Source organism: Antennarius striatus, chromosome 12, assembly GCF_040054535.1.
Source record: "Antennarius striatus isolate MH-2024 chromosome 12, ASM4005453v1, whole genome shotgun sequence".
Taxonomy (NCBI): domain Eukaryota; kingdom Metazoa; phylum Chordata; class Actinopteri; order Lophiiformes; family Antennariidae; genus Antennarius; species Antennarius striatus.
In genome coordinates, this window is record NC_090787.1 from 6,997,408 (window position 1) to 7,024,161 (window position 26,754).

General features: G+C 38.6%; 1 protein-coding gene across 2 annotated transcripts; it reads right to left on the reverse strand.

Annotated features, from left to right (window-relative positions):
* Positions 1–1,789: 1,789 nt before the first annotated feature.
* On the reverse strand, positions 1,790–26,495 carry pth2ra (parathyroid hormone 2 receptor a). 2 transcript variants are annotated; one of them, XM_068329531.1, is made up of 13 exons: positions 26,369–26,495; positions 22,302–22,407; positions 19,120–19,230; positions 18,392–18,513; positions 15,879–15,976; positions 12,793–12,976; positions 11,470–11,623; positions 8,997–9,057; positions 8,419–8,485; positions 7,056–7,150; positions 3,254–3,392; positions 3,031–3,072; positions 1,790–2,670 (listed from the first exon to the last, which is right to left on the reverse strand). In XM_068329531.1, exons 1-13 carry the CDS (start codon positions 26,432–26,434, stop codon positions 2,284–2,286), a joined length of 1,632 nt encoding a protein of 543 aa, XP_068185632.1. In that variant the 5' UTR covers positions 26,435–26,495; the 3' UTR covers positions 1,790–2,283. The 2 variants fall into 2 exon arrangements, with proteins under 2 accessions (XP_068185632.1, XP_068185633.1); XM_068329532.1 differs by lacking the exons at positions 3,031–3,072; positions 3,254–3,392 and having other exon boundaries at positions 2,481–2,670.
* Between the last annotated feature and the right edge of the window lie 259 nt (positions 26,496–26,754).

The following is a 26,754-nucleotide window of genomic DNA, read 5'->3' on the forward strand; positions in this document are numbered from 1 at the left end:
TGAAAACAAACTTTTATCAGCAGACATGAATGAAAAGGAGGACAACTAGAACAGGATTAGAATTTTTTTTAAGGCATTTTGCACCGGAACAGAGACACTCAATTTTTTACAGCCCCTTCTGAGGTTGAAAAGGCACATGAACAACAAAGATCCTGTTTTGTGACAATTATAGGATTTTGTAAAACTACAAAAATGCATGCACAACATACACACAAACCCATATACACAAACATAGCGACAACCAAATCCAGCGTTTGACATTCTGCCGAGCAGTTAACGGTGATTTTTTTTTTTTTCATGCACTGCATCCATCCTTACTTGATGTCCAATATAACAGGTATGTGCCAATGGCTGACCACTGATATGGCACCTTTTACAAGCTGTAAACATTGTGGGAGACTCAAAGTCCCAGTTTGTAATGAAATGTTTCTTCAACATGAGCAGACTGTCTGTACAAGGCAAGTTCATTTGTATACCATGATTCATACACAAGGCAAATTCAAAAGTTCTTCAAAATGTCACAGAAATACAATCAGCACAAAACATTAAAAATTAATTACAGATGATTTAAAGGTAGACATTGAAATCAGAAACTAAAATCATAAAAATAAAACAGTTTAAGAATCAAAAGTACATTAAAAGTCAAAATTTATGAACATAATAAAAATAAAATATTAATAATAAATGAACAGATAGTAAAAAAAAAATGTTTTCAGGCTTGATTTAAAAGAGCTGACATTTTTTGTAGCCCTAAAGTGTTCAGGAACTTTGTTCCACAAAAGAGGAGAATAATGGCTGAATCCTTCATTCATTTTTTTACTGCTTGTTCCACTTATGGGAGGTCGCAAGGGTTTGATGCAGCCTAACACAGCTGACTAGCGAGGGAGAGGCGTGGGACACTCTGAGCACGACGCCAGTGTAATATCTGGATGCTGCTTGACAGTTTTTGGTTCTGATTTTGGAACACACAATCATGTAGTCCCCAATGACCTGAGGGCTCTGAATGCTTCAGACTTTCCATACCTGTATGTTCCATTACACAGAAGTTGATGAGGATAAGGATGAGAATGATCAGGCTGGCCATCCCTTTTAATCACAGATCTCTAGATCCTCCATCCTGTCTGTTAAATACCCTCCCACGTCACACGGAAATGATTCATTCTTCGCCTCGCTCAGAGTTCCACACAGGGATGCGAGTGAAGTATTGGTTTATCAGCGTACAGCTCTTCTTTTACTCAGTGGTCTTATTAGTTCTAGTTAGCACCGAATTAGCATTCTTTTGTCGTAAATTAAAAGGTATAGTAGTGTCACAATTTACCTTCTTCCGGATTAACTTCCAACATGTGAATTTTGGTTTGCAGGTATGTGTTACACATAGGTGCCCTTAAACAGTACTGAGTGGGTTACAAAATGTGATAAAATACACTGGTAACCTCCTGTATCCAACAAAAAAAATGATAGTCCACCATGATTTTTCGGTATCCACGCATAAATTCCAGCAGTTGGAGGAAATAAATCCGTGAAAATAAGTAGAAAATAAATAGTAGAGGCGGGAGCAAGCAGGAAAGTGTCCTCAAGCTGGAAACCTTAGATAACAGGCAAGCACAAGTCCCACTTTGTACTTTAGAATGAACGCATATTTTTCAAGATCTTATTTCCTTCCTTTGTCGTTCTCATGCTCAAAGAGGAAAAATTTCGCTGAAAAGCTTCATATGAATTTCTATATAATCTTACCACTACAGTGTCTACAACAGCATCTGTTCCATTAGTGACAATGAGTGCAGCTTGTTGTGACCTCCATCCATCCATCAGTCATAATTTTGTTGCACTCAGGCTGCCAGTGCTGAAATATATTAATTTGACATTTTGTCACTTCACCCTGGTTTTATAAACACATACAGAATATCCCCATTAAAAGTATACATTTTTATTCATAATATATGCATACTGAACAAGTATAACTATGGAGGTCAATGAGTTCAACAGACTTTTAACATTTGTTGTCAATATCAGCAGCTCAGGGTCATAGCATGGTATAATTTGTACCTGTAAGTTTTTAAAAAATATATTTTCAAACCATGTTTTCTTTAATACCCTGTGTAAATGTTTAACATTTTAATGACTCCAAGTTGTCGTATGAAATGAGACATCCTGGTGTAAGTACTGCAAACTGGAACTAAATTTTAACTGTGACTTTATTCTTTGTACGTCCACTTCTATTTCTTTTGCTCTCGAGTCACATGATAGGACCGAAACGGCACACTTCATGTTCAAAGACAGCTTTTACAGTGCTTCCTCCTCATCCTCTGCTGAAGCATTAACAACATGCATGTTTTCCTTCAGACAAATATCATCCACCTGCTTGGGACCACTGTCTTCAGGTTCCGCGGGTATGGAAAGGTCAGAGTTACTGATGACGTATCCTGGGAGGGTCGTGTCGATGTTCTTGACTTCAGGACCTCTGCTGTGATAAAGTCGGCTTGAAACAAGGGTGGTGGACCGTGTGGAAGGGCCGCCCTCGGCCAGGTGAGACTGGCTGCTGGTGCTGTTGTTGTTGTTGTTGAGGCCAACAACGACAGAACCGTAATGGTAGCAGCTGCAGACCATCGGGCCCTCCCACTCTAACGCCAGGGTCCAGCGTGTCCATGTTTTCTTGATCTCCGTTTGAACCTGAGAGTGTGGAAATTTAAAAAAAAATCTATTGTAAAGGATCATATGATTCAAGTATCCTAGAGTGAATGATAAGAGTCTTATTCTTGGATATTGGAATTTAATTAATCAAAATAACACTGAAATGAGTGCTCCTGTTAGGAGAATGACAGCACAGTTCATCATTTTAATTAGGGAGGAAATAACAGTTGAAGTGGAAGCATGAGTTGGTGAACTGTGTAACATTTTTACTAATTTTACTTACTATTGCATGAAGGTGATTCTACTTTAAGAACGCCTTGAATCACAACTTTAGTTTATTTTGGTGCATTTGTATTCAGGCTGCACTGTTCTATGGAATGAATAACAAAATTTCCTCACCTCTCCGTTGCAATAGCAGTAGATAATTGACACAAAGAAACCCTAAAATAAAGAGATTGACTCATTAATCGTAAGTTCAGATCCATCGCAACTGTGAACGATTATTTTGTGATGATTGTTCTCTGACATGTTATAAACTTTGCTCCAACTACATGCTGTGACACTGATCGGGCCTAACGCATGTATCTTCACCACAAATCACATAATTAATGTGAGAAAGTACCTGAAAGGAGTTGAAGAACAACTCACAATACATGCGGACCTCCCAGCTCTGTCCCGCAAATGTATGAGGCATCCCAACAAAGATAATGTAGTAAACGCCAAACACCAGTACTAACACAAGGGTGGACTTGGCCAGTTTCCTATGAAAACACACACACACACACACACACGCACACACACACACACACACACACACATCAGCGGAAAGCCTAAAAATGTGTTTGTGGCCAAAGAGCAGCAAACAAATGAGGTCCATGCACAAGTGGTGGTGGTGGCTGATTATCCTGCTGAGACTGTGAAAGCTGATTAGACTGATGTAGTTGGTGAATCTGTGAAAACTGGGCAGTCATCACAAGTGGAATGTATTCATTAACATCAAGAAGACACCGTGAGAATTTTATATTCTTGAAGACAGCGGAAAGATGATTGGCTAATAGCGAAGGTATGTTACAGTCCCATTGGATATGTTCACCACATATACCCCCTGTCACCAAGTTTAACACTCAAACTGAAAGTTGTTTGTTTGTTTTTTTAACTCTACAGCCTGATCCTTCCTGTTTTCCAAGAAGGAAAGTGAAATTTGCTCCTTTAGGTTTCAGATTGTTGCACCAAGTTTCTTTCCCAAGTACAAAGCATTTGTTTGTTGCGAACCCTTGACACAATAGCATAATTTTCTATTGGAATATTTTGTTTCCTGGAAGCGTTAAAGACTATTAAATATAGAGTGATCCATTTGGTATTTTTGTCTGTTGACATCAAACTGCACTCCTGCATGTTATTGGAAAAATATTTGAAAGCTTGAACTTGACCTGTTAAAAAAAATGAATGAATTACAAAAATATAGAAATGCAATGATGTTTGTAACCAAAAGGAAAGGAAAGCAGCAGTGTTCAAGATACATAAACAAATGAGTTGAAAATGAGTTTCAGGTTATTGACTTCTACCATTCCCAATCTAAAGTCATTTCTCTCCAAAGTCTTATTTCTGCAACTAAGATCTTTGAGTTAGATATTTTATATCCACAGCTTTGAAACTACTACTCTGGAAATGAAGGGTGTGTTCGATACATTTGCATAATAAACAATTTGCTCTGAAATAACTTACACTAATTGTGGAATTAAGTACAATGTCCCAAATTACAAAAGCATTAAGTATTACTGTATGATGTGAGTAACACTCCACAGCTGTAAGTGTGTCCTAATATGTGGAGGTAAAATAAATAAATATCTATTTTTTTACTTATATACTTTGATATAAGAGTTTCAGCTAAAGTGAAAGGAAAGGTGTACAAAACTGTGGTGAGACCAGCGATGTTGTTTGGTCTAGAGACAGTGTCACTGAAGAAAAGACAGGAGACAGAGCTGGAGGTAGCAGAGATGAAGATGCTGAGGTTCTCTCTGGGAGTGACCAGGAAAGATAGGATCAGGAATGAGTACATCAGAGGGACAGCACATGTTAGAGGTTCTGGAGATAAAGTCAGAGAGGCCAGACTGAGATGGTTTGGACATGTCCAGAGGAGAGATAGTGAATATATTGGTAGAAGGATGCTGAGTTTTGAACTGCCAGGCAGGAGGCCTAGAGGAAGACCAAAGAGGAGGTTTATGGATGTAGTGAAAGAGGACATGAAGGTAGTTGGTGTGAGAGAAGAGGATGCAGAAGACAGGGTTAGATGGAGGCAACTGATTCGCTGTGGCGACCCCTGAAGGGAAAAGCTGAAAGGAAAAGAAGAAGATACTGTTTTAATCACACGCATGCATATTAGTGTGTACAGGCCCCTGTAATACACACAACCACATACAAGGGGGCCTGTAAGCATGCAATGGGAGGTAGAGTGGTGGGCAGCCACTTTGTGAAGCGCCCAAATGAGCAGCTTGTGAGGGGGACAGTGCCTCGCTCAAGGGCGCCTCGGCAGTGCTTCGGAGGTGAGCTGGCACCTCCCACTGTCAGCCCACACTCTGGGTGTTTTTGGGCGGGAGCGGGGATTGAACCGCCGATCTTGGAACATTTGACGACCGACTCTACCGCTTAGCCACGGCCGCCCCATTTTAATAATAATAATCGTGTTCATAATAATAATAGTAATAAAATGCTGATTTTTTCATGAAAGAAAAATGTGAAAATCCTTTGTTACCTGATGCATCCATTCAAACTCTGCTGAAAATAAGAAGCTAAGTGTTGCTGCACAAATTGGGATCAAATAAAATTGCTAGTAATCTTCTAGGCTGGGATTTGACAGGTGGGGAGAAAATTAAAAGTGTAACACCAAGAGAATGGGTTCGACAAAATATGAAATTTAATGGTGATAATTATCCCCTTGGGGAGATAAATACAGTTCATTACATTTCAATTACATTTCAATTCATTGAATAACTATTCCTTACCATGAATTTCCAACCTAACCCAAATATCAGGAAAGATTCCTTCATTTATTGAATGCATGACATTGAGAACCAAATTGATCTGTGGGAGAGACAGCCATCATAACCTCAGCACAGCCAGCAGACCGGAAAAACATGGTATTGTCACGGTTTGGCGTGGCAGTGCTGGTGTGTGGCAGGGGGAGGCCAAGCTTGTGGGTGGAGCCACGGCTCCACACCTGTTGGTCCTCTCCACACCTGTTGGTCCTCTCCACACCTGTTGGTCCTCTCCACACCGGAGACTCATCCACACAGCCTTTCTGATTATCACACTTGAACTTGCTTTGTTGCTTTGGTGCTAATAACCATAAGGCTTTTTAAGCCTGGCTCCATGAGAGCTCAGTGCTGGGGACTCTGTTAAATTATGTAGATTGAGGATGGGTCATTGTGGTTTAAATCAGTCTCTATTTATTATAGGAAAACATGTCACAGGTTTATGTCACTGTGGGAGGCCTGAAACAGTTAAGCATGTGTTCTTAGAATGCCGTCAATACAGCACTGAAAGGCTGAATATATCCAGATGGCAGAACTAGAAGTTCAAGTCTTTTCTATTTCTTCTTTGTTTGGCCACTTTGAGAACCATCAATTGATTTCCAGAGCAGTCTTGAAGTTTTTGCATGAAACTGGACTATATGGAAGAATCTGAAGTAGATTAAAATAACTACCAGTGGAGGGCAGTAATATGCAGTACAGCGTCTAAACTGCCGGAAATCAAGAAGAAGAACAAGAAGAAGAAGAACCTCGGAGCAGGTTCGTTTTCTCTTGTTAGGTTCCTGTAAGTCTTTCTGTTTTTTTGTCTTGTTTAGTTCCTGGAAGTATTTCTGTGTTGAATAAATCATGGATGGAAGACTTGCTTTCGGTGTTCTGCATTTGGGTCCAAACCCCTACCCACGTGACAGGTATAATAAAGTGTGGCACTGCCACCTTTATTTATGTCAAAGCTGCTGGAGCACAATTTCACAATTTATCCAAGCTCATTTTAGTTCCTGCTTATCTTATTTTCAAGGTAAACTCCAGCAGGGTCCAACCCATCAAAACCACGATCAATGATCTTTATAGCATCAATTAGCCACTCTTCTCAGAAAGCACAATACAATAATGCTAGCAGTGGGGAGCATTAAGGATTCAACGTAAGTGTGAAAATGAAAATTATATATGTAGGAGCATGTGTCCATCAACGTGCATTAGGTTTAGTCCCCAAACGGTAAATGATGTGTTTACATAGTCAAACCATTGGCTGCTTTTCTGGCTTTAGAGAACATTACTGTATAGTTTAATCTGACAGTGGACTGACTGTGACCAACTTACATTGGAAGAGGCAGGTACAAGGTGTGTTTCCAGAAAATGTGTTGCTGGTGGTAAACATGGAGTCAGAGGAGTACAGACCTGTACTGTTTCCTGGTGTCGTACCTCCCTGCATTGGTTTCTCGAATTTTCGTGGCCAACACTCGTACAATATTCACAAACAGAATGAAGTTGAGCTGAAAGAGAACACAACAAAAATGGTATTCACTATTCCCATGGTTCCATCACGACTCCTAAGATGTCCTTGTATTTGTCCATCTCTCTACCAACTCTCCCTTTCCTTTTCATCTATTCATTACCAGTCACTGTCTCACTCTTCATTAGATTACTGATCAATCTTAGTGGTGGATGTACGGTGTCCTTAGAATGCCACCCACATCCAGCTCTCGCTATTCTAGTGTCACCCTGTTCAGCCTAAATCTGCTCAGATTCAGATTAAGCTCAGACTCTGCAATGAACCTGAACCCATCATTCCCTCACTGTTCCCCTGCTCAGTGTAAAATAGAACCCCTTTGTCAGTATTTTTTTTTGTAATGAAGAGAAGTCAATATAGTTTGAGACTGACAACTGGCAGATTAACATAAGCAAGAGAATTTTCATTCAAGCCAGTCACACACGGTTGAGTGAAATTAACCTCTGTTCATTCTTTCTCCAGCTCATTCAGATCTAATTAGTGTGACAATAAAAGAACTAAAATGAGTACTACAGAATATGCTTCAGTTGTAAATGGCATGTTCCGCCATGCGCTGGCATCTCATGTGGGGTCTATCCCACTTCCCCCAGTCCAGCTGGGACAGGTTGCAGCAGACCCGTGATCCTCAAGGAAGATAAGAGGCTGAAGATGAGACGAGTGGATCATCTTCTCGTCAAGATGATTGAATATACAGTATGTATGTACTGTATGTATGTGGTGTCTTCCTACAAACTATTAAATTATGAAAATGTGGGAAACAATGGAATTGCAATTGAGCTACACATTTATTTCCTAAAGTAGGACACAAAACTTACTGACATCCTGATATATCACTTCTGACTTGCGCATGTCAGCCCTTTTTATTAAACAGTGTAGGATCTCTGTAAAAAGTGAACAGTCACAAGAAGCAAAAAATGGCATCATAATAAAAATCCTGTACACACCTCATGAAATGTCCCCTATAGAAATCACACATTGACCTGGTACAGTCATGCATCATGATTGCCGATGCAGAGAAATGATCCTGCAGATCAATGGTCATTTTAAGGTGAGCCATGGAAGATACTAAGGAGGTGTGTGTGTGTGTGTGTGTGTGTGTGTGTGTGTGTGTGTGTGTGTGTGTGTGTGTGTGTGTGTGTGTTCATAACTGTATTGTGTTGACAGGCAGAAACTTGTGCAATGCTGTACATGGAAGGGAGATTTTAGGAGTTCTTTAACGTTCATTGAAATTTTGCTTTTCACAAATCTTACCCCAACAGCTGTCAAGATGGGAACCTGGTAGATCCACTTAAGGTTACCAGCACTTAACTCCCAACACCTGCAGTCAAATACAAAGATGAAGCTGAAGAAGTACAGAAATGTAGTGTATGCAGCTAAAAAAAAAAAAAAAATGGAGGCTGGTGTTGAAAAGACTTTGTGGAGATTCAAACTCAGCACTAAACAGATACCAAATAAATGAAAATATAATGCAAAACTACATTATGATTAGAAATCATTCAAACTGTGAAAGCAAAAGGTTTAGGTTTATTTATTTTTTAGGTTAATATATATATATATATATATATATATATATATATATATATATATATATATATACAGCAAACATTGAATAAGCATTTCATAGAAAATTAGGGACACTTCAAAAGAGTTCACTGCTGATTCAAATGTCACCACAATTACCTATTCTGAAATTTCCCCACTTCTGATGTCTCCTTTCATGTTTGCAATGAAGTCTACCTTCCAGATGTTTGACCTTTCATAACGTCTTGATTTTTTTGTTCATCTCATGGTGTAAAGGTGGCTTTCAGATGGAGGATTGGTACCCTCACCTGGCATCTGCGAGCGTTGCCCTGACAACCCCCCACACAGCCACAAAAACAGCAGGAACACCTGAAATCACAAATGAGATAACAAATGAGCTGTGTTGATGACATATACGATCTGATGCTTCACATTCACCTGTCCTTCAATGTCTTGGGTTTGATGCTTCGGGTACCTTTGTACTACGAGGAATGCACTTTTCCAAACTATATAAATGAAATACAAAAAAAATCGGGGGAAAAAAGATATGTTTTCATTGTAACTTCACCTCAAATCACTCCAGTAATCTGAAGGTGAAACATACGAACTTGAGACTTTCTTTCATTGAAAAGATTGGGCCTTGCAAAACTATTAAGTTTATTGATTGACATCCCATCATGCCCTTCGGCTCTGCTCGCATTCACTACCCCTACTCATCCGATCTCTTTCTCACAATGGAGGGCTTCACAGTTTTTGTGTAATTTCTCTGTGTGAGTGGTGTGTGCTTATGTTTGGTTGCTTGCCACGACACATACTGTGACTGACAAACGGCTGCCAGCATCAGGCTCAATTTGTAACCCATTAGCTCTGCTGGTGTCTTCTCTTATTTTTCAGCAGCTTTTTTGTGAACTTCTTTCTTTTTAGCTAAGTAAAAATAATAATGTGAACGGGATGCTGTCTCTATATAGAATTTTCATTCACTCATTCATCTTCTAAACCGCTATATCTGCCGTAGCGGGTCACGGGAAGCTGAAGCCTATCCCAGTAGGCATAGGACGTGAGACGGGGCAAACTCCGGGAGCGACTGCAACATTTTTATACATTCTACTCTTATCAATCCATTTTCTTAATCTTACCTGGCATTGGATCAGTGGGCCAAGACAGTTATTCCATTGTATCTTTATATATTTACAGATTACACACAGTCATGGACATCATACCTCAACAAATACGTGTTGAGAAGAGCAAAACAGAAAATTAAATCTCGATGAGAAAATGTGTCATTAACTTCAACAGACTTGTCAGAAAGAGAAAAACAAAGAAGAAAAAGATTCACATCCGAATTGACTTTGGGTAATAACTAGGGCTGTCAATTTAACGCGTTAATCAGGTTAATTAATTACGCTGCAAATTAACGCGCTATAAATATTACGCGGCAAGTCAATGCGCGAGCATTTTAAGTTTGGCCCATTGAGAGACCGGTAGGATACAGTGACGTCATTTCCTGCGCCTCGAGTTAAAAGCAGAGTGACTGACAACAGAGATGGACGCGACACAGCAGAGCGAGGCAAGACCAGTCTTTGGACGGAAAGATTATTTATAAAAAGACGGGAATTTCAACAAAAAAGCAGTGATTTGTACCTTTTGTAACAGAGAATTTTCATATCACCGAAGGAGCTCCAGCCTAACGTATCATTTAAATCCAAAACAGGACAAGGACAGAGTTGAACGTTAGCTTACCCTTTTAAAGGAAAAGCCTGTTGGCATCTTGCTATTTAGTTGCCTTATTTAGAGGCATGTTATACTATTCATTTTGAATTGCTGTATTGAGTCAGCTTTAGTATTCATTTTGATTGAGAGTCTGCTTATGTGCCTATTTGAGACTCTGCCTTATTTTATTTCTGAATTTTATTTATATTATTTAACTGTAATTGTATTGCATTCTTGAGAAATGCACTTGGCCTAATTGGTTTGCTGATGTGCTTGGCCTTTTTTCTTTTGAATTCCATTTATAAAGCACACTTAACCAATAAACATGTGGAATTCAGATCTTCTCTTCTTGGTACATTCTATTGATTAGTCATGCACTCCAATTTTCTAATGTCCTAGAATTCAAATTCTTTATTTGGGGGCCTTTAGCAGGTATGAGATAAAAATGCGATTAATTAGATTAAGGAATTACAAATCCTGTAATTAGATTAATTTTCTTAATCGCCTGACAGCACTAGTAATAACTGATCATTCTAATTCACAGTAGCATTCTAAACATTAATATGTCAGACAAAGACATTTTTTCTATTTAATTAAAAAAAAATCTAATTTCTTTTAATCCAAAATGAATATGAATCAGAATATTTTAAGCAGCTCTGCAATAAAAGGGCAACTTATTATCCAGGGTGTACCTGGCCTCCATCCATATCCATTTGGGATAGGCTCCAGTTTATACCTGCAACCCGGAACTTGATAAGCCACTGAAGACGACACTATTACCGATTGTTTCTTCTTTTTAAGACTAAGAAAGAAATAATGAAATTATATGAAGTACTTTGCATTCACCAGACGGTATGCATCCATATTTATGACCACTGAACCCATTATTGTTGCTGCTGTTTAATTCATCTACACTTAACAAGGTTCCCTGTAGAATACTAGAATATATCAGGGCAATTTATTTCCCATGTATTTAATCAGACACTGACAACGAAGAGTAACTGTGTGGTGGATTAGATGCTATGTTTATTTGACACCAATCAATTGTAATGTGTAATGATCCCAACTCACCCCATCCAATGAGCGTGAAGCCCCAGAGGTATTTGGAGTCAGAGCGGAAAGCCATGAAGATGAGACTGTGGAGGTAGAGGCCCTCTACCAGGATCCAGTAGTAGTTGGTGGCCAGAAAATAGATGAAGAGTAGAACCGTCACCTTGCAGCCAATCTGAAACATTCAGAGTTACTTCTTATCTTGTTTCCACTCATTTATTTGTGGAGTACAGTTCTTAAAAAAGGAAAATATCAGAGTTTATATCTTGTGGCAATACTTAAAAATTTGTGCAGCATAAATTCATGTTGTGATCCCCATTTTTTTATTTGTCATGCATTGTGATGTTATAAATCCTTACTATTTACTCTCAAAACCTATAACAAAATATAATACAGTACATGTAGAAAAGTTTGAATGTAACCTTTAAAATAGCAAAGATTGAGTAGGAAAGAAATATGACATTCAACAGTACAGCAGTCCACCATAAGCTCTCAATCCACATACATGATGAATTAATAGACTAACATAAGCTTTTCTCTCTTTAAATTTCCTATAGGAAATCTGCAGGGGGTCTAAAAAGCAGATAATCCACAACAGCCCACAAGATGCTGTTAATGTCACTAATCAAAAGATTCCATTTAAAAAATATACATAATAAGCAGACATTAAATCAAAACTACGCCTCAGGCTTACAAGAAGGTAGCACTTATAGCAGTCCGTCAAGCAATTAAAAAGAAATGAGTGGTAAATGATATTGATGCATAGAATAAATCCAAACCCAGTTTCCATCTAGTTTGGCAGGCCTCCACAGTGTCCAGCAGGTAAACCAGTAAAAGTGACTGACAGTTTCACAGAGGGGAGTTTAATCACGAGCTATTCTTTCAGGATTGAGACAGGAGACACATCAAAAACACTAAATGTCACAGCAGCCGATTCCCCCCGTCGTTTCAATTTTCCTAACACGAACCTCCTTGACAGAGAAACATGAATACAGTTTTCTTAATGATTTCATCAAAACAAATCAGTGTCAGGTAATAAGACAGTGGCCAATCACCATGAAACCACACCCGCCATGAAGAGAATTGCAAGTTATTGACAAAAATAAATCTTAAATGGTGAGTAAGATCCACAACACAGTTGTTGAGATGTATTTTTTTTAAAGGCATGCGCAGATTTATTCTAACTAATACCAGAGGGTTTTAGATTTATTTTTTTTAAAGTTGGACAATTTTCTCAACAGATAAAGGAACACTTAATCCAGAAGGTTTCTATGGCTAGACCGCTGAAATCCCTTCCCACTTGTTTGGAACTGACTTATTAACAAGAGTAGAACTGGTACTTACATACTGGGATTTGTCCAGTGGGGCCATGCTGGCTGGATTTAAATTGTCCAACAGGGTAAAATCAAAGTCCTGCAGTCCAGCGCTGGAATGGACGACTTTGTCCTTGACAAAGATGCTGATGGCTCGTAACATGAAGGAAACAAAAAGGTGCATGTGGATGTAGTTTCTAGTGCAGTGAAGACGTCTGCATTAAAAGGGATAATATATATTTATACATTAGTTATTACACACTCTATAAATACTACTACTACTAACTTCAAACAAATCCAATGCACAAAAAATTGCTGTATTCCTATCAGACCCTTAAAAATATGAGAATTTGTCATTTTTACCTGCCAAAGTGTGAATTCTATAAAATAACCAATCCTGTCAGTTATTACATACAGTATTGTGATGTTTTTTCATCAATGCTACTGCGGCATTCAGCTATGTAGAGACATGGTTTAGCAAAGGAACACATGGTTTTGACAGATAAGTTAAAGAAACCTTATTTATCAAACTGGAGAAAGTCTCTCTGAACAGAGGAGGATTAAAACACACCATCCACAAGACAGCGTTGACCTCCATCCCCAGAAAACACAATAACCAATCACACCTGAGTGCAGAATAATAGCTTAGAAGGTGGGCAGGGCAACGACTGTCAGAGAAATTCTGCCTTGTTTAATGAGAGATGCTCATTCTCTGAATGTCATGACTCTTGCCAACACTTGTATTTTTAATCTTCCTGTTTTCCTGCATTAACATTTTCTGTAATTTCAGAGGATTCTCCACCTCCTTGCACCCATTGAAGTTCATTCCCTCACCTGTGTTGCCCCAGTCACCTGCAACCCGTCTCTTAATCAGCCTCCAGCCGACATAAACTCTGCTCGGAGTTCCCAGCTCCCTACCAGCTTGTTAGCATTTGTACTTGTCAGTATTCCTGTTTTTCACCAGATTATCTAGTTTTGATCTTGCCTGATCCCCAGATTCTGCCCGTAGCATGCAGCATTTGATGTGTTTGCTTGTTTAGACTCATAGCCTGGTGCTCTAATATGGATTCTGCCTTATACTACTTGTTAGATTTGTTTACTTGTTTGATCAGATTCCCTGGTGCTTGAATTGTGCTCTCGAAACTAAATACAGATTTTGATCCTACTCTTCTGTTGTGCTTTTGTGTTCCATCTGTCACTTTTGTCTGAGCCTGACGGTGAAGAATGACAGACTCAGTATGATGAATCCGATCTCTTTAATGTGGGATGGAGAGACTACTTTTGAGTGTCTCTGACAACTGCAGGATGTCTACAGGTTTTATACCATTTTAGGCCCATCCCAACACATTTATAGTGTACAGGTAAATGTCATTTTAGGGTCAGTGAACTGCGCCTTACTATCTGAATGACCTTTCAGGTCAGGCTGTCATAAATGTGTTAATCATTTCCAACAGACACACTGTCTCCCAGAACTCTAATCAGAACTTTAATCAAACCCCCTGGCTGCTCCATCTCTTCTTCTGCTGAATGAATTTTATCCTCAGGGGGTGTAGAGGCTAAGCCAAGCTTTAAGGCACTGAGGTATTCCACTGCAATTACATGAATAACACGCTGATGCGTTTTCTGGTAATCCAAAGTCCAACACGCCACTCTATGCTTGATTACTCTTTTTTATTTCCATTAAGTTTCTCAGTTAACTCGACTAATAATTAACATCAGATAGAAAAAAAATTCACAGTTCAGTGGTCAAGAAACTCTTAATGCTTCCAGGCAGAAACCAAACCTGGCCAAACACTGGTTCCTATTTATCGCAGCACCCACGAGCCCCAGGAGACCTAACTCGCTGGGCTGGATTCGTCAACAAGACAGCAACCCTAAACACTGTTCAAATTCTACTAAGGCATTCAAGCAGAACAACAAGTTCAACGTTCTGGAATAGCCATGAATATTGTCAAAAATGTGTGGTGTGATTTAAAGCAGCCTGACCATGCTGGCAACCATCAAACTAACCGAACTGGAGAAGTGTTATGAGGACAAATAGTCAAAAATTGCTTCAGCCAAAATCCAGACTCTTATTAAAAGCTTTAGAAAGCATTTAGAGGCTGTTATTTCCGCAAAAACAGGCTCTACTGAATACTGATGTAATTTTTGTGGTGAGGTGCCTAAAATTATGCACCTGCCTACTTTTGTTTAAATAATTACTGCATACTTTTTGTAAATCCTATAAACGTCATTTCACTTCTCAAACAACCAGTGATTAATAAAGGAAAATCTGGAAAATGATCAGGGTTGCCCAAAGGTTTTCATACCACTGTAATTAATCTTCATATCATGTTAAAAGCAACAGCAGGAGAGCAATAAGAGCTGAGGAATCATGATCAAAGCTTTGCAGGGGGCTTCACGGTGGGATGTTGTTTCTTTTTTAAGTGATGGAGCTCAGTTCCTGAACATGAAACATTGATGATGCTACTACTGTTACCAGCACAGAATACCACAAACACACTCCTCAAAGCAAATACGCTACGTAACAGGGGGGGGGGGATGCAAATAAAGAATTCCTGCTGCATTTAAAACACACAAACTGCATATCAACACATTTCCTTCTAATGTGAGCACAAAGTGGAACAACCTGATGGGCGACCAGAGGATAGAGATTAGTTTTTTAGAATACAGAATATCAAACTCCTTATCCTCCCTCAGAAAGAACTCTCTTGCAAACTGGAGCTAATTAAACTGACATGTAGGTGCTGACCTGGAGACTGATTGTTTGTTTATAGCATAGTAGCAACCCAGCAAACAAACCCCCTGTCCGGTTATTGATGACAGTTTGAGTGACATACTGTACATTCTATTGCACTTATCAGAAAATAATTTTACTTATGAATTTAGGCTAGTGTTGTTCCGCAATTAAGACACAGCAAAATAGAAAATGCACAAATAAATAAGTTGCATGAACCCGTGGATTTAATCCATTAGATATACTGTAAAGTAAATCACTGGCAGGTACGCACACACACACATACACAAACACACACACACAAATATATGTGTGTTCCTAGGCTCAACATGGAAGTACAAATTAGGACATCACTTAAGTGCTATAAAATCCTGTTGTACCTGAAGTATCCAATGACGAAGATGGCCACCAGTAGAGAACTGAAGGACACCGCATAACCAACGGTGTACATGATATACAATCGTTCAAAGAAGTTTTGCTGCAAACATAAAGAGGAACATTAGTTTGTTAGTTGGCTCTTTGAGGTGACCCTGAGCACATTGATACTATGAGAGAAGGAATCTTAAATATTTCATATTTGTATTGAGGGAAAAGCCGATACACTGAATACTTGCAATTATGCCAGCAGACGCTGCAGTATCACCTGAACAATTACCAGATTCATGAAAGCATTAAACACACATTCCCAGAGCTCTCCATTGCCAGTCTGTTTTGTCTGATATCAAGATAACAGCAAAAAAGAAAAAGGATTTTAAAAGCATGCTCATGAAATGATTTTGATGAGAGGGAAAATGATCTTTAGGTGCTAACCAAGTGCAAAAAAAAAAACATCAGGGGGAAAGGATTTGTGTGATCATCTCAAAGTCAAAGTCAACTTTATTGCAGGCAGTACAACAGGCAGTACAACAGAGTTGTTTTTAATCTAAGTTTTTATCTAAACAACAGATAAAACAACTCAGATAGTGGTTTGGTTTTTCCATCCCTAACTTTCATCAGTTTTCATCTTCCATTTCAGCGAGTCGACGGTGGTGATCATGGTGTCAGAGACTGATCTCCTGCTGTCAGGTGTAACATAAAAATTATTAAATGTATTAACATTTCTAAACTGCAAAAAGGGAACTGGTAAAAATTACAGTTTTTCAGAAAGAGCAGATGGTCTCCTCAGGTTCTCCTCCTCAACAATACAACCCAGATGGGGGGGCAGACATCCACTTCAGAAAGTTTGCTCAAATCTCAAAACAGTGAGTCTCATGAATGAGGAGTCTTGATAGCGGCTTTTCTGATTCAAGTCGACCTGTGTCAAAGTCTCACATCTGAAGTCTAGTTCAAAGGCAGCTGTTTTCAATATGAAAAAGTTCCCATTCAACCACTGAACACACCCTAAACAGCAGGCATACAACATTTGGAACAGCCAGAGGCTCGACTTCAAATGAACTGTGGTAAAGAGTGCTGTGTACACAAACAAGCTTTTGCAATAACATTTGTCAAATCATCTTGACAATAACTGCATGTCACTGTCATTTTGCTGCCCCTAAAATATCCATTATGCTGACAGAAAGTTTGGACAAAAAGTTTTGGATAAAAATGTCAATCCGAGGCTGCATACAAATACATTTTTCCATTACTCTTCAACCATTTTCTACCTAAACAAAGTGCATGGCAATCAAACCCTGCTATGTGATTAGTGTCTGGTTATAAGGAACGTTCATTTTGTGTCTGTATAAGAAAAATAACAAATTTCCTTTCAAACTGTGGTTTGATTAGTTTTGCAAGATGAATGCGCATGTGAGATAAATAAAAAAAACTCCATGGTGTTTTGCCTCACAGCAAGAAGGTCCCTTTCGTGTGACTGGAGTTTGCATGTTCTCCCCGGACTATCTACACCAAATAGTCCGTAGGTGTGAGTGTGAACATGAGTGGATGTCCATCTGTTAGTGACTCTGTGATGAGCTGGTATCTCATCCAGGATGTACCCCATCTGTCGTCCGTTTCAGCTGGAATTTGTTCCAGCAGAACCAAAATTAGATAAGCAGCTGAAGGCAAGACGTCTTCAAGAAAATGAATTCTGGTTTCTTTAATGCAGGCTTTCCTGTATTGGTTGAATTCCGCTGGTCTATAACATTTACATTTTGTAACACAGGTTCAGTTTGTTTTTTTTGTTTTTTAATTTAATTTTTGAAATTTTATATACTGATCTGATCGCCCAAGCGAAATTAAACAGAACACACAGTTCATAAGATCTGTTGCTAAAACAAGACTCACTCCTTTTAGAGAATAGGTCTATCTTATTGGAATGGAAAATATAATAAAAGTATTACAAAACTGGAAAATTTTCCAAATAACAAAAGGTCCCATTTCGGCACGTGGTTGCTGTTCATGAACAAACTGAATGGAAATGTACAAATCGCATTGTCAGCAATGACTTAAAGAAAAATCCTTGACACAAAAGCCAACACTGAAAAATAAAGATGTTAAAATATCTCAATTCAAAAGTCAATGGATTTCTGAGTCAAGCAGCAGACAAACAATGTTTATAGACAGATGGAGTTATAACTATAAAGAAAAAAATTAAATGGCCTATATCAATAAATGAACTGTTATTAGTTTTTAACTATTGAGGCCATGAAGAGCTATCGAACCTGACGCTAGTCAAAGGAGCCACACATGAAAGGCGTTGGAAGCTGCTGATCCTAATTACACAAACAGTCATTGTATTAGATGTGACTTTATTAGTCTGCCTTCATGTGTCATTCATTACAAAACCCCCGCACAGATACAAAACCTAATAGAAATATCTATCATCCTGCAGCATTAAGATTGTTCACCTACAATGGGCTAACAGTAGGTATGCTACACCTCTAAGTAGGTGTGTAACTAACACAGTCACACTTACCCTCCCTTCATCATCTCTGGAATGAAGAAAGCGCAGGCACTCTGAATAGTTGGTCCATGTTTTGTTCCAGCGTTCTTCAATGACCCAGGATCCATTGACGTCACACTTCCTGTATGCATGTCCTGTAAACACATTCATGTTTGATTCTGTATACATAGGACATTGAAACTGTTTTCACTCACTATTAAATTATCCCATTCAAATGAGCCGACTATAAGATGTTTCTATCAACCTAAATGTGCTCACAAGGAAATGCAATCACTTTTGCAAACTAGATATTTTGTCATGATTTTGATTCATGTCTCCCTGACTCCACTAACAGCTATATTGCAATTGCTGACATGAAATGATATTTTTTCTGTTTTTTTACAGGACATATTTTGACATATGAATGATGGATACATAACAAGTGATACTGATGTTTGACAGCTGAATTCATTGTAACCCAAAGTTTGTATATTTTTGTCCACAATGGTTGCGACCCTTAGTGTAAAAGACCTTAACAGAGAAGTCTTCAAAGTATAGATGGAGATGCAAAAGAAAATTATATAAATTATATTGCACCTACTTCATTTTATAGTATTTAGATTATAATGAGGGAATGATGAAAAATTCTTGTATTACATAATATAAGCAGCAGACAAAAGCTGAATGGTGCTCTTTATAATGAGCTCCTTGTAAACAATTAATTATCATAGTTGTTATTGTGAAAAAGAAAAATGATTGACCTTTGTGATTGAAGTCATATACGTAAGATGGACAGGGAACCATAGTAACCACGCCAGGAGAGCCATGGGGCCAGCAAATAAGCCCATCCCAGTCTGGAGGACACATTTCATCTACAACGTGAGAGAAAGTCAAGTCAGGAGTGTGAACACAGGGACTGGGATCTGATCAAGTGACATTTTTAAATGTTATTTGATATAGATCTTCTTCTTCTTCTTTTCACTTCGGCTTTTCCCTTCAGGGGTAGCCACAGCGAATCAGTTGCCTCCATCTAACCCTGTCTTCTGTATCCTCTTTTGTCACACCAGCTACCTTCCTCTTTCACTACATCCATCATGCTATTCTAAATTTTAGCTGAACATCGTCGAATTCTTAAATAACCCCTGAAATTGTTTTATTTTTAAATGATAAATAACTAATGTTAATCCTGTTAATCTGGTGATTTATAGTGAGATTCAGTTTTCTTAATATACTTTTACACCAGTTAAATTTGAGTGTAGAATGGTTAGATGTGAGTGGTGGTGCTGATTGGATCCCCCCACTTTATTTATACCATGTGTAAGAGGACTGACCCCTATATTAGGTTTATTGTGAAGTCAGATAAATGACCTGTAAGAAATAGTAATATAAATTTCCATGTCTGTTGCCATGATTAAGCGCTATATAATAAATAAAACTTGATTGATAGATAAGAATTACGCAAGTGCTGCTCCCATGTTAGGGTCTCTTTGGTGTCAAATAAAGTAACTATTCACAACATACAAACCATTCACATGATAATGGCTGCCAACAACACTAGGTTGGCTTCAAGCCATGGCTCTTTCTTATGAAAGCCATTAAACTGAGTTAATTTTATGTTACCAGGTCAGCAAAGAGGCTGTTTAAATCTCAAACAAAGAAGCTCCTCTAGAAAAGATACAATACAGCATTAAATCATGTAACCTGATTGGGGCCGTCCTCTCTGTCTTGTTTTTCACCAAAGTAAGAGGGCCTTGCCTTGGAGACTGGAACTGGGGTACAATCCAGTGTTGTGGAATAACACTGCCACAGCAGCAGCATTCTCTTGTGCCAAAAGGGCACAGATTTACACCAGCTTACTTCACGCCTCGCTCCCAGAATGCAGCCTTTTTTTCTTCCTCCCTTTGTGAGCTAATCGTTCGAAGCAGTTGCAACCGGATTTGGTAGTTCTGCTATTGAAAGTTTACCTGAGGTGGGATCTGTGTTCATCCCAATTTGACATTAAAATCAGGAAAAAGAAATGCATCAAAAAAACAGATGAACTAAAATGATTCATGTGTCTCTCACTCCTGTCACAATGGATTAATGTTAATGCACTTTTCTGTTTATCGACTCCAATTGAGGAGAAAGAAAGAAGTTTGTATATGTGTATGTATATATGTGTATATCATCGGCTGGGGTCCGGCTTCCTTTTTCCTCCGCGCCACCATACTGTTCCACCCCTCATCCACCCATCCGCTGCGGACCATCTGCTGTGGACCTACACCTCCCATCCACCAGTATCACCCCTCACCTAACCATCGACTGGGGTCCTGCTGCCTCTCTTCCTCCGTGCCGCCATACAGTTATCCAAACAGCTGTAATTGTGCCTTGACTTTAGCAACCTTAACCATATTGATACTGTCTCTATCTGGCCTATCTGTCACTCTCTCTCTGTCTCTCTCTCTCTGATGCTGTTCTTATCTTCTTTTGATTTCTTTTCCACCCAACCGGTCAAGGCGGATGGCCGCCCAAAAGAGTCTGGGTCCTGTCCGGAGTTTCTTCCTCATCGAGGGAGTTTTTCACCGCCACTGTCGCTTATGCTCGCTCTGGAGGGTTCAGTTGGGTTTCTCTGTCTGTTAAAGCGCTTTGAAATGTCTGCGGTCATGATTAAGCGCTATATAAATAAAACTTGATTGATTGATTGAACTTGATTGATATGGCTATTTTTATTGAAAAGTCACACACTGTCTATAAAATCGATATGATAGTAGTAAACATATTGTTTGTTATTATGACTGTCTTACTGACTTGAAATGGCTTCGTCAGTCCTTTATCTTCAGCGCACACTAACCTGATTTGTAATAAGTTAACAGCTGATCGTCTTTCCTGGGGTGAGGGTGACTTTCTGCCTCAAACTGGAGGAGTGTAAGTATTTACTGGTGTTGTTCCACATTGGTGGGAAAATACGCTACCTGGTGAAACTGATGACAGAGGGTAATGGATAAAATGTTGATTTTTGCTGTTATGAAAGCTCCCACACTTGAAAACACAGCTGCACCTCTGAATCTGTATGTTTTATTCTATACCATCACTTCCACGTAGCTGTTTTTATGATGCGCTACATACCTCTTGGCCAGGTCATCTTGTGAAAGAGATTCTTTTATATTTTTACATAAAGGTTACAAGAAGATAGACAGCACCTGAGCCAGGAAAGGAGAAGTTCTGCGTTGACTTTTTCTAGCCACTTACTCACCAGTGACCATTTTCCCATCTGCTGATTACAGTGATAACAGAAACCAACCATTCAAACCAAACTACTCACTATGTTTAATACAAGAGGATGGAGAATGTGCTATCTGTCTGTTACGACTTTACAGCAAACAACCACAGAACATTTTTTTATTGTGGCAGAAAATTTCAACCACTTTTGGTAGTCTATCATCAGGTGTCACTCAATTATCCATGAACTTGTGCTCCTTTCTCCTTTGCACAAGAGAAAGATAAGTTATGAGTACAGTTATAAAACTTTCTCAGAAACATCTGTGTGTTTTTCCTTCTTTCTTTTTTTTTGTTCAATCTTCCTGGGGTTTGTACATACTCTAGAAATGAAACAAATTGAGGATGCAATTAATTAATAATTACATGAATAGAGATAGAAGCAGTGTTTTAAAGCAATTGGATATCGTCAAAGATTTGGTCTGCAAAAGTATGACTGTACAAAAGTTATTATATGTAGGTATCTCACACTTCTGACCTCAGTTTGGGAGACGGGTTGACCTACAGAACCACTTGCAATTTTAAATGAAGGTCTCTGCTCTAAAGCCAGTAGTGTTTGTGCAAAGTTTAGCAACCCTAACAAGGCAGAGCAGACCAGTGGTTTGCAGTCTTACATTTAATTACAGTGCAGACATTTATTTGTCCATATCTGTAGTGCTATTCTTTGCATAAGTACTTGTTTTTTTACCTTCAGACTCTTGCACAATGTTGGAGAGATTCTGGTAACACTGCAGTTTGATCTCATAAAGGATGTACATCTGCTCCTCTGCAGTGAGGGGACCATCAGCCCCCATCTGTGGAGCACAACAAACAAGGTGGCATTAATGATCTTGTCTCTGTATATTTGTGTTCAAACCACTCATTTAAGACATAATTACATACTGAATTTACATACAGTTGCAAGGAAAAGTATGTCTTGTAACTGTACGTTTTGTACCAAGCCAGGGTTTACGGTGTGGATGGTGTATTCAAAATTTGATCGTTTCCACAGTTGAGCGAGCAAAGGGGGACAGTACCTGACTGTCAAAAAGCATTGCATTTCAAAACTGACATCAAATATATCTGAGAAGAGTCATGGTGCCCCAGAGATCCTGGAGTTTGGCATTGAAAGTAAATGCATGCTCACAATACAGATTTTGAATAGATGTCATGGGGCTTGGCTCATCTACATATACATCGCAAGGCACACGATACCTATGTCCTATTACTAAGATGACCATGAATGTATAATGATATATGATGTGTTGCCCTCTGTGAGAAACGAGTTCATTTCTTTCTTTGTATCACTTTCTTAATCATGGTTTTCTCCTTTAGTTTGATGCTGGGTCTATCACGTGGCAACAGTTCCACACGTTGATGTCCTATAGCAATATTGTTTTCTGCCTCTTAATAAGTATTTCAATTTCACAGGACAAACCTGTAGCAGTCGTGTAATTAATCAATAAAAAGATGATTTCAGAATGTGATACAGCACGAACAATGTCTACAGCAGAGGAATAAAATTGAACTGAACCTACTGTTCTTCTCTCAAAGACATTTGTAGATCTCATTCATCAGGTTTTAACACGTGGTGTCAGAAGTGTTGATACTTCAACCATTTCCAACTTTTCAAATAAGAGTAATTTATTAAAAACTTGACTGAGGAGCATCTGAGATTGGAAGTGTGAATGAAAAGAATCATCTATTTTAATTTATTTTTATACAACCCATTCGTGCATAAATTACATTTTATGAATCTTTTTATTAAGAAACCAGTGATGTGGAATTCATTAAATGTGACCTGACAGCCAAGTCTGTTTGCTCCCACAACAGTAAGAGGAATCAAGTTTGGAAATTTCAGAAACTTACTTTGAACTTTACTCAGGGTTCAAAACACTGTTGAGCTGTGGGTAAATTTGTAACCATTCCCATCAAGTCAAATGTATCTGGAGAATGCAATGCATCATCAGTGAGGGGGAAGGATGGGGAGTTATATTCATAAATAACAGTCATCAGAAAATGACAAGAAAATTTAATTTCTATTGACTGTTTTAAAAAAAAATGTTTTTAAGGTTTATATGCGATAGTTTTTAACACAAATCAGTGTTAAACACTAATCAGTGTTAAAAACAATCGCAAAACTATTCACAGCAAAAGAACGTTGGAATGAGAGATTAGCCACTACTTATAGGTTTTTGGCCGAAAATGTTCAGATGTGATTGACACAATGAAGTAAGTTTCCATCACGTTCTTAGAGCTGTATGCTGCTACCATTTACCTTTATGCGATGGCGTTCACCTTTCATCTCCCACAACGGAACTCATTAAAAAGCATTAAAAATTTTAAAGAGTCCTTCTGAATCATCTTTAATAAGTTAGAATATTGAGGACCTGTGATTGAGGTTGAATCATTTTTTTTAATGTAGTTAAATCATTTAGGAAACGACTGCTACAATCAAAGTGGTCCATGCACTTTAAGATTTGATGCCAGTCATTTCTTCTACCATGGAGAATTACTGAGCCCGAGCCTCAAAGCTGAATTATGTATGCATTAAATCAGTCATATGTAATATGCATATCTCATAGGACGCCTTGATTAACTAACTATTTGTCCAGGGTGTACCCCACCTGCTGGGATAGGCCTAAACCCCTGACCTGGATTCAGTCACGGGGCCGAAAATAGATTATCTTGTTGTCAATAAATTGAATGAATAAACTAATAGCTTCTGTGACTGTGGTGAAGAAAGCAGTGTCCATGCTGCTGATCATGCAGGAAGAAAAAGATTTATTCTCCTGCTTCCAGTTCAAAGCAGTGACTGATGTAGGATCCATTGAAAGAATTTCAGGCAGCATTTAAATGAGTCACGTCACACTCTTTCACCTTTCACTTGCCTTTTTGTTGCACCTCCTAATTGCTTGTATTTAAGAGTTCATCTGAATTGACATCATTGTCAACATTAAGTGCATGTCAGTCATTAGATTAAGGTTGCTCAGTTTATGGATTTGACATGACGTACAGTATCACATGAAGGGAAGTGGTATGAGGCTTGAATGAACATCTGCACAAGTGCTTTATATTTTTCTCCAGACAGCTGTGATGCCAATTAACTCGAGCGTAACATAATCCATTTTCACTTCTTTCATAAGAGAATTTAATCAGTGACGTTAATGTCACAATTAGTTCAGCCTTGTCTGAAGGTTTTCAGCCAATGTAGACTCAATCCACCTCAGAACACAGGCACTACCTTCATTCATTACCACCATATAATCTCACTTAGACATTTTAATCATTAACCATATGCGTAAAATAGTGTCAGCTGTCGGGCCAAACTAAAAAGATATAAAGGGCTGTGAAAGCATCTCATTTCATTCAGCTGACAAGAGACGTGTAGGCAGTTAGTGGTTAATGAGATGCAACTCTTAACACCGGAAGTCAATACTTCCAAGAAAACAATCCGTTTCTTATAGTAGAACGACTTTGCATTGGCCAGATATAATGAGTCTCAGGGGTAATCAGTTAGGACCATCCCAATATAAAATGCTTACAAGTGTATGTTTCAACAGTATACGCAAATTCAGCAAATCCAGGCAGAGAAGCCTAGAAAAATCAAAGACAATGAATGTGAGAGTGAAAACGGACTTCGCATGTATTAAATATGCAACGATTGTGTCTTTGATTTGCTTGAAATATTAAATGCTGTCATGCATCTTGCACGCTACCCACAGGAAGGTGGGAATAATAAATACGCATCACAGCTCCACATCACCTTTCTCAATCTATCACAGCAAAACAGAGAGCACACGCACACAAGTGTAAAATCTCATTTAAGATGAATAAATATTTGACTGTACAGATGCCACATCTGAAAAACTATATAATTGAAAATGAAAGATTTAAAAAAAAAAAAAAAAAAGCCACTCTGAAACAGCTCTTTGAAGTGTACCTAACACAACTTTAGCAGGAGGGAGCTAACACAATTTTGGCATAATGATTTTTTTTTTCCTTGAGCAATATGAGTTCACAAAGCAAGAAAGTTTCCTTTGTTTTGGAGAGATTAGACCAAAAATATATACAGTATATTTAGCATTTCCTGCTTGACATGAAGCCTAAGTGGCCTTGACTAAAAACTGGATGGTAGGAATACCAGGGCTGTCCTGTCCATTGGTAGCTGCTGTCAGCTGACATGAACATCAAGGTGATGAAGTTAAAAAAAAAGTGGGGTGGGAGGTGTTTCCTCTCATGTTAAACACACAACTAATTGAAAACCTCTCCAATCATTTTGAGAACCTCTGCCACACACAACAGCTCCGTCTCCTCACAGGAGACTACACAGATCACCATGTGAGCAGATAATGAATACTGGTCAATAGATTAAACTTATTGATCTGTGAGTACATAAGACATTGAGAGGGCACCGTGGTTTCTTCGCATTGAAGAGAAGCTGGATGAACATACAAATGTGAGCTGTGATGTTTCATTTCTGTATTAGAATAAGACTTTTGTGATTTCTAAAGCGCAATTCGCCTTCCTGAGCATTGTATTTGTTTTCCCCTTGAGGAAAACCAAATAAAATGCATAGGTTTGTTTTTTTTCTGTAACCTTCCAATGGACTTGACCCTTTGTAGGAAATATGGCTGCTACTGTATGTTCGACAGCTTTAGATATGAAAAAATATATGCTCTGACTCAAGACGAACACAGATTTACTTTATGTTATAGAACTTTATTAAAAGACTGAAGAGATCACTTTTATAATGAAAAAAAAAAAAAGCCTTACCTGTGCGTCAACCAAAGTCCACCAAATAAAATTGTTTGATAACAATATCCAAAGGAATACATCCATTTTTCTCCGTCTTCTTGTGCAGCAGAGTTAAAAATGAAGACACTTCAAACTCGACAGAAACATCGTCTCTGGTGAAGAAGGTATGGTCATCACATCTTTTTTTTTTTTTTTTTTAAAGTTCCCTCGCAAATTGTGCGCGGAAAACTGAGCTGCGTCAAAGATGCGGCTATGGGGTTAATATACCGGTAATTCCACGTGTGTTTCCCATTTAGTTGTTGCTCACGCCGGGTCAGAAAAGACTTCTCTCGTTGCCGCTGCAGAATGAATGGCTCCGACGCGCAATACTGTAGTCCCGTTAGTCTGCGATGCGCTTCCGTAAG

Bases quoted from the DNA above. Each gene is read 5' to 3' on its own strand.
- pth2ra (XM_068329531.1), bottom strand. From the start codon at position 26,434: ATGGATGTATTCCTTTGGATATTGTTATCAAACAATTTTATTTGGTGG. The intron at 18,514-19,119 runs GTCAATCATTTT...ATGTGTTTACAG, and splicing joins ATATGACTTCAATCACAAAG to GACATGCATACAGGAAGTGT. The intron at 8,486-8,996 runs GTGAGGGTACCA...ATTTGACTGCAG, and splicing joins GCAACGCTCGCAGATGCCAG to GTGTTGGGAGTTAAGTGCTG.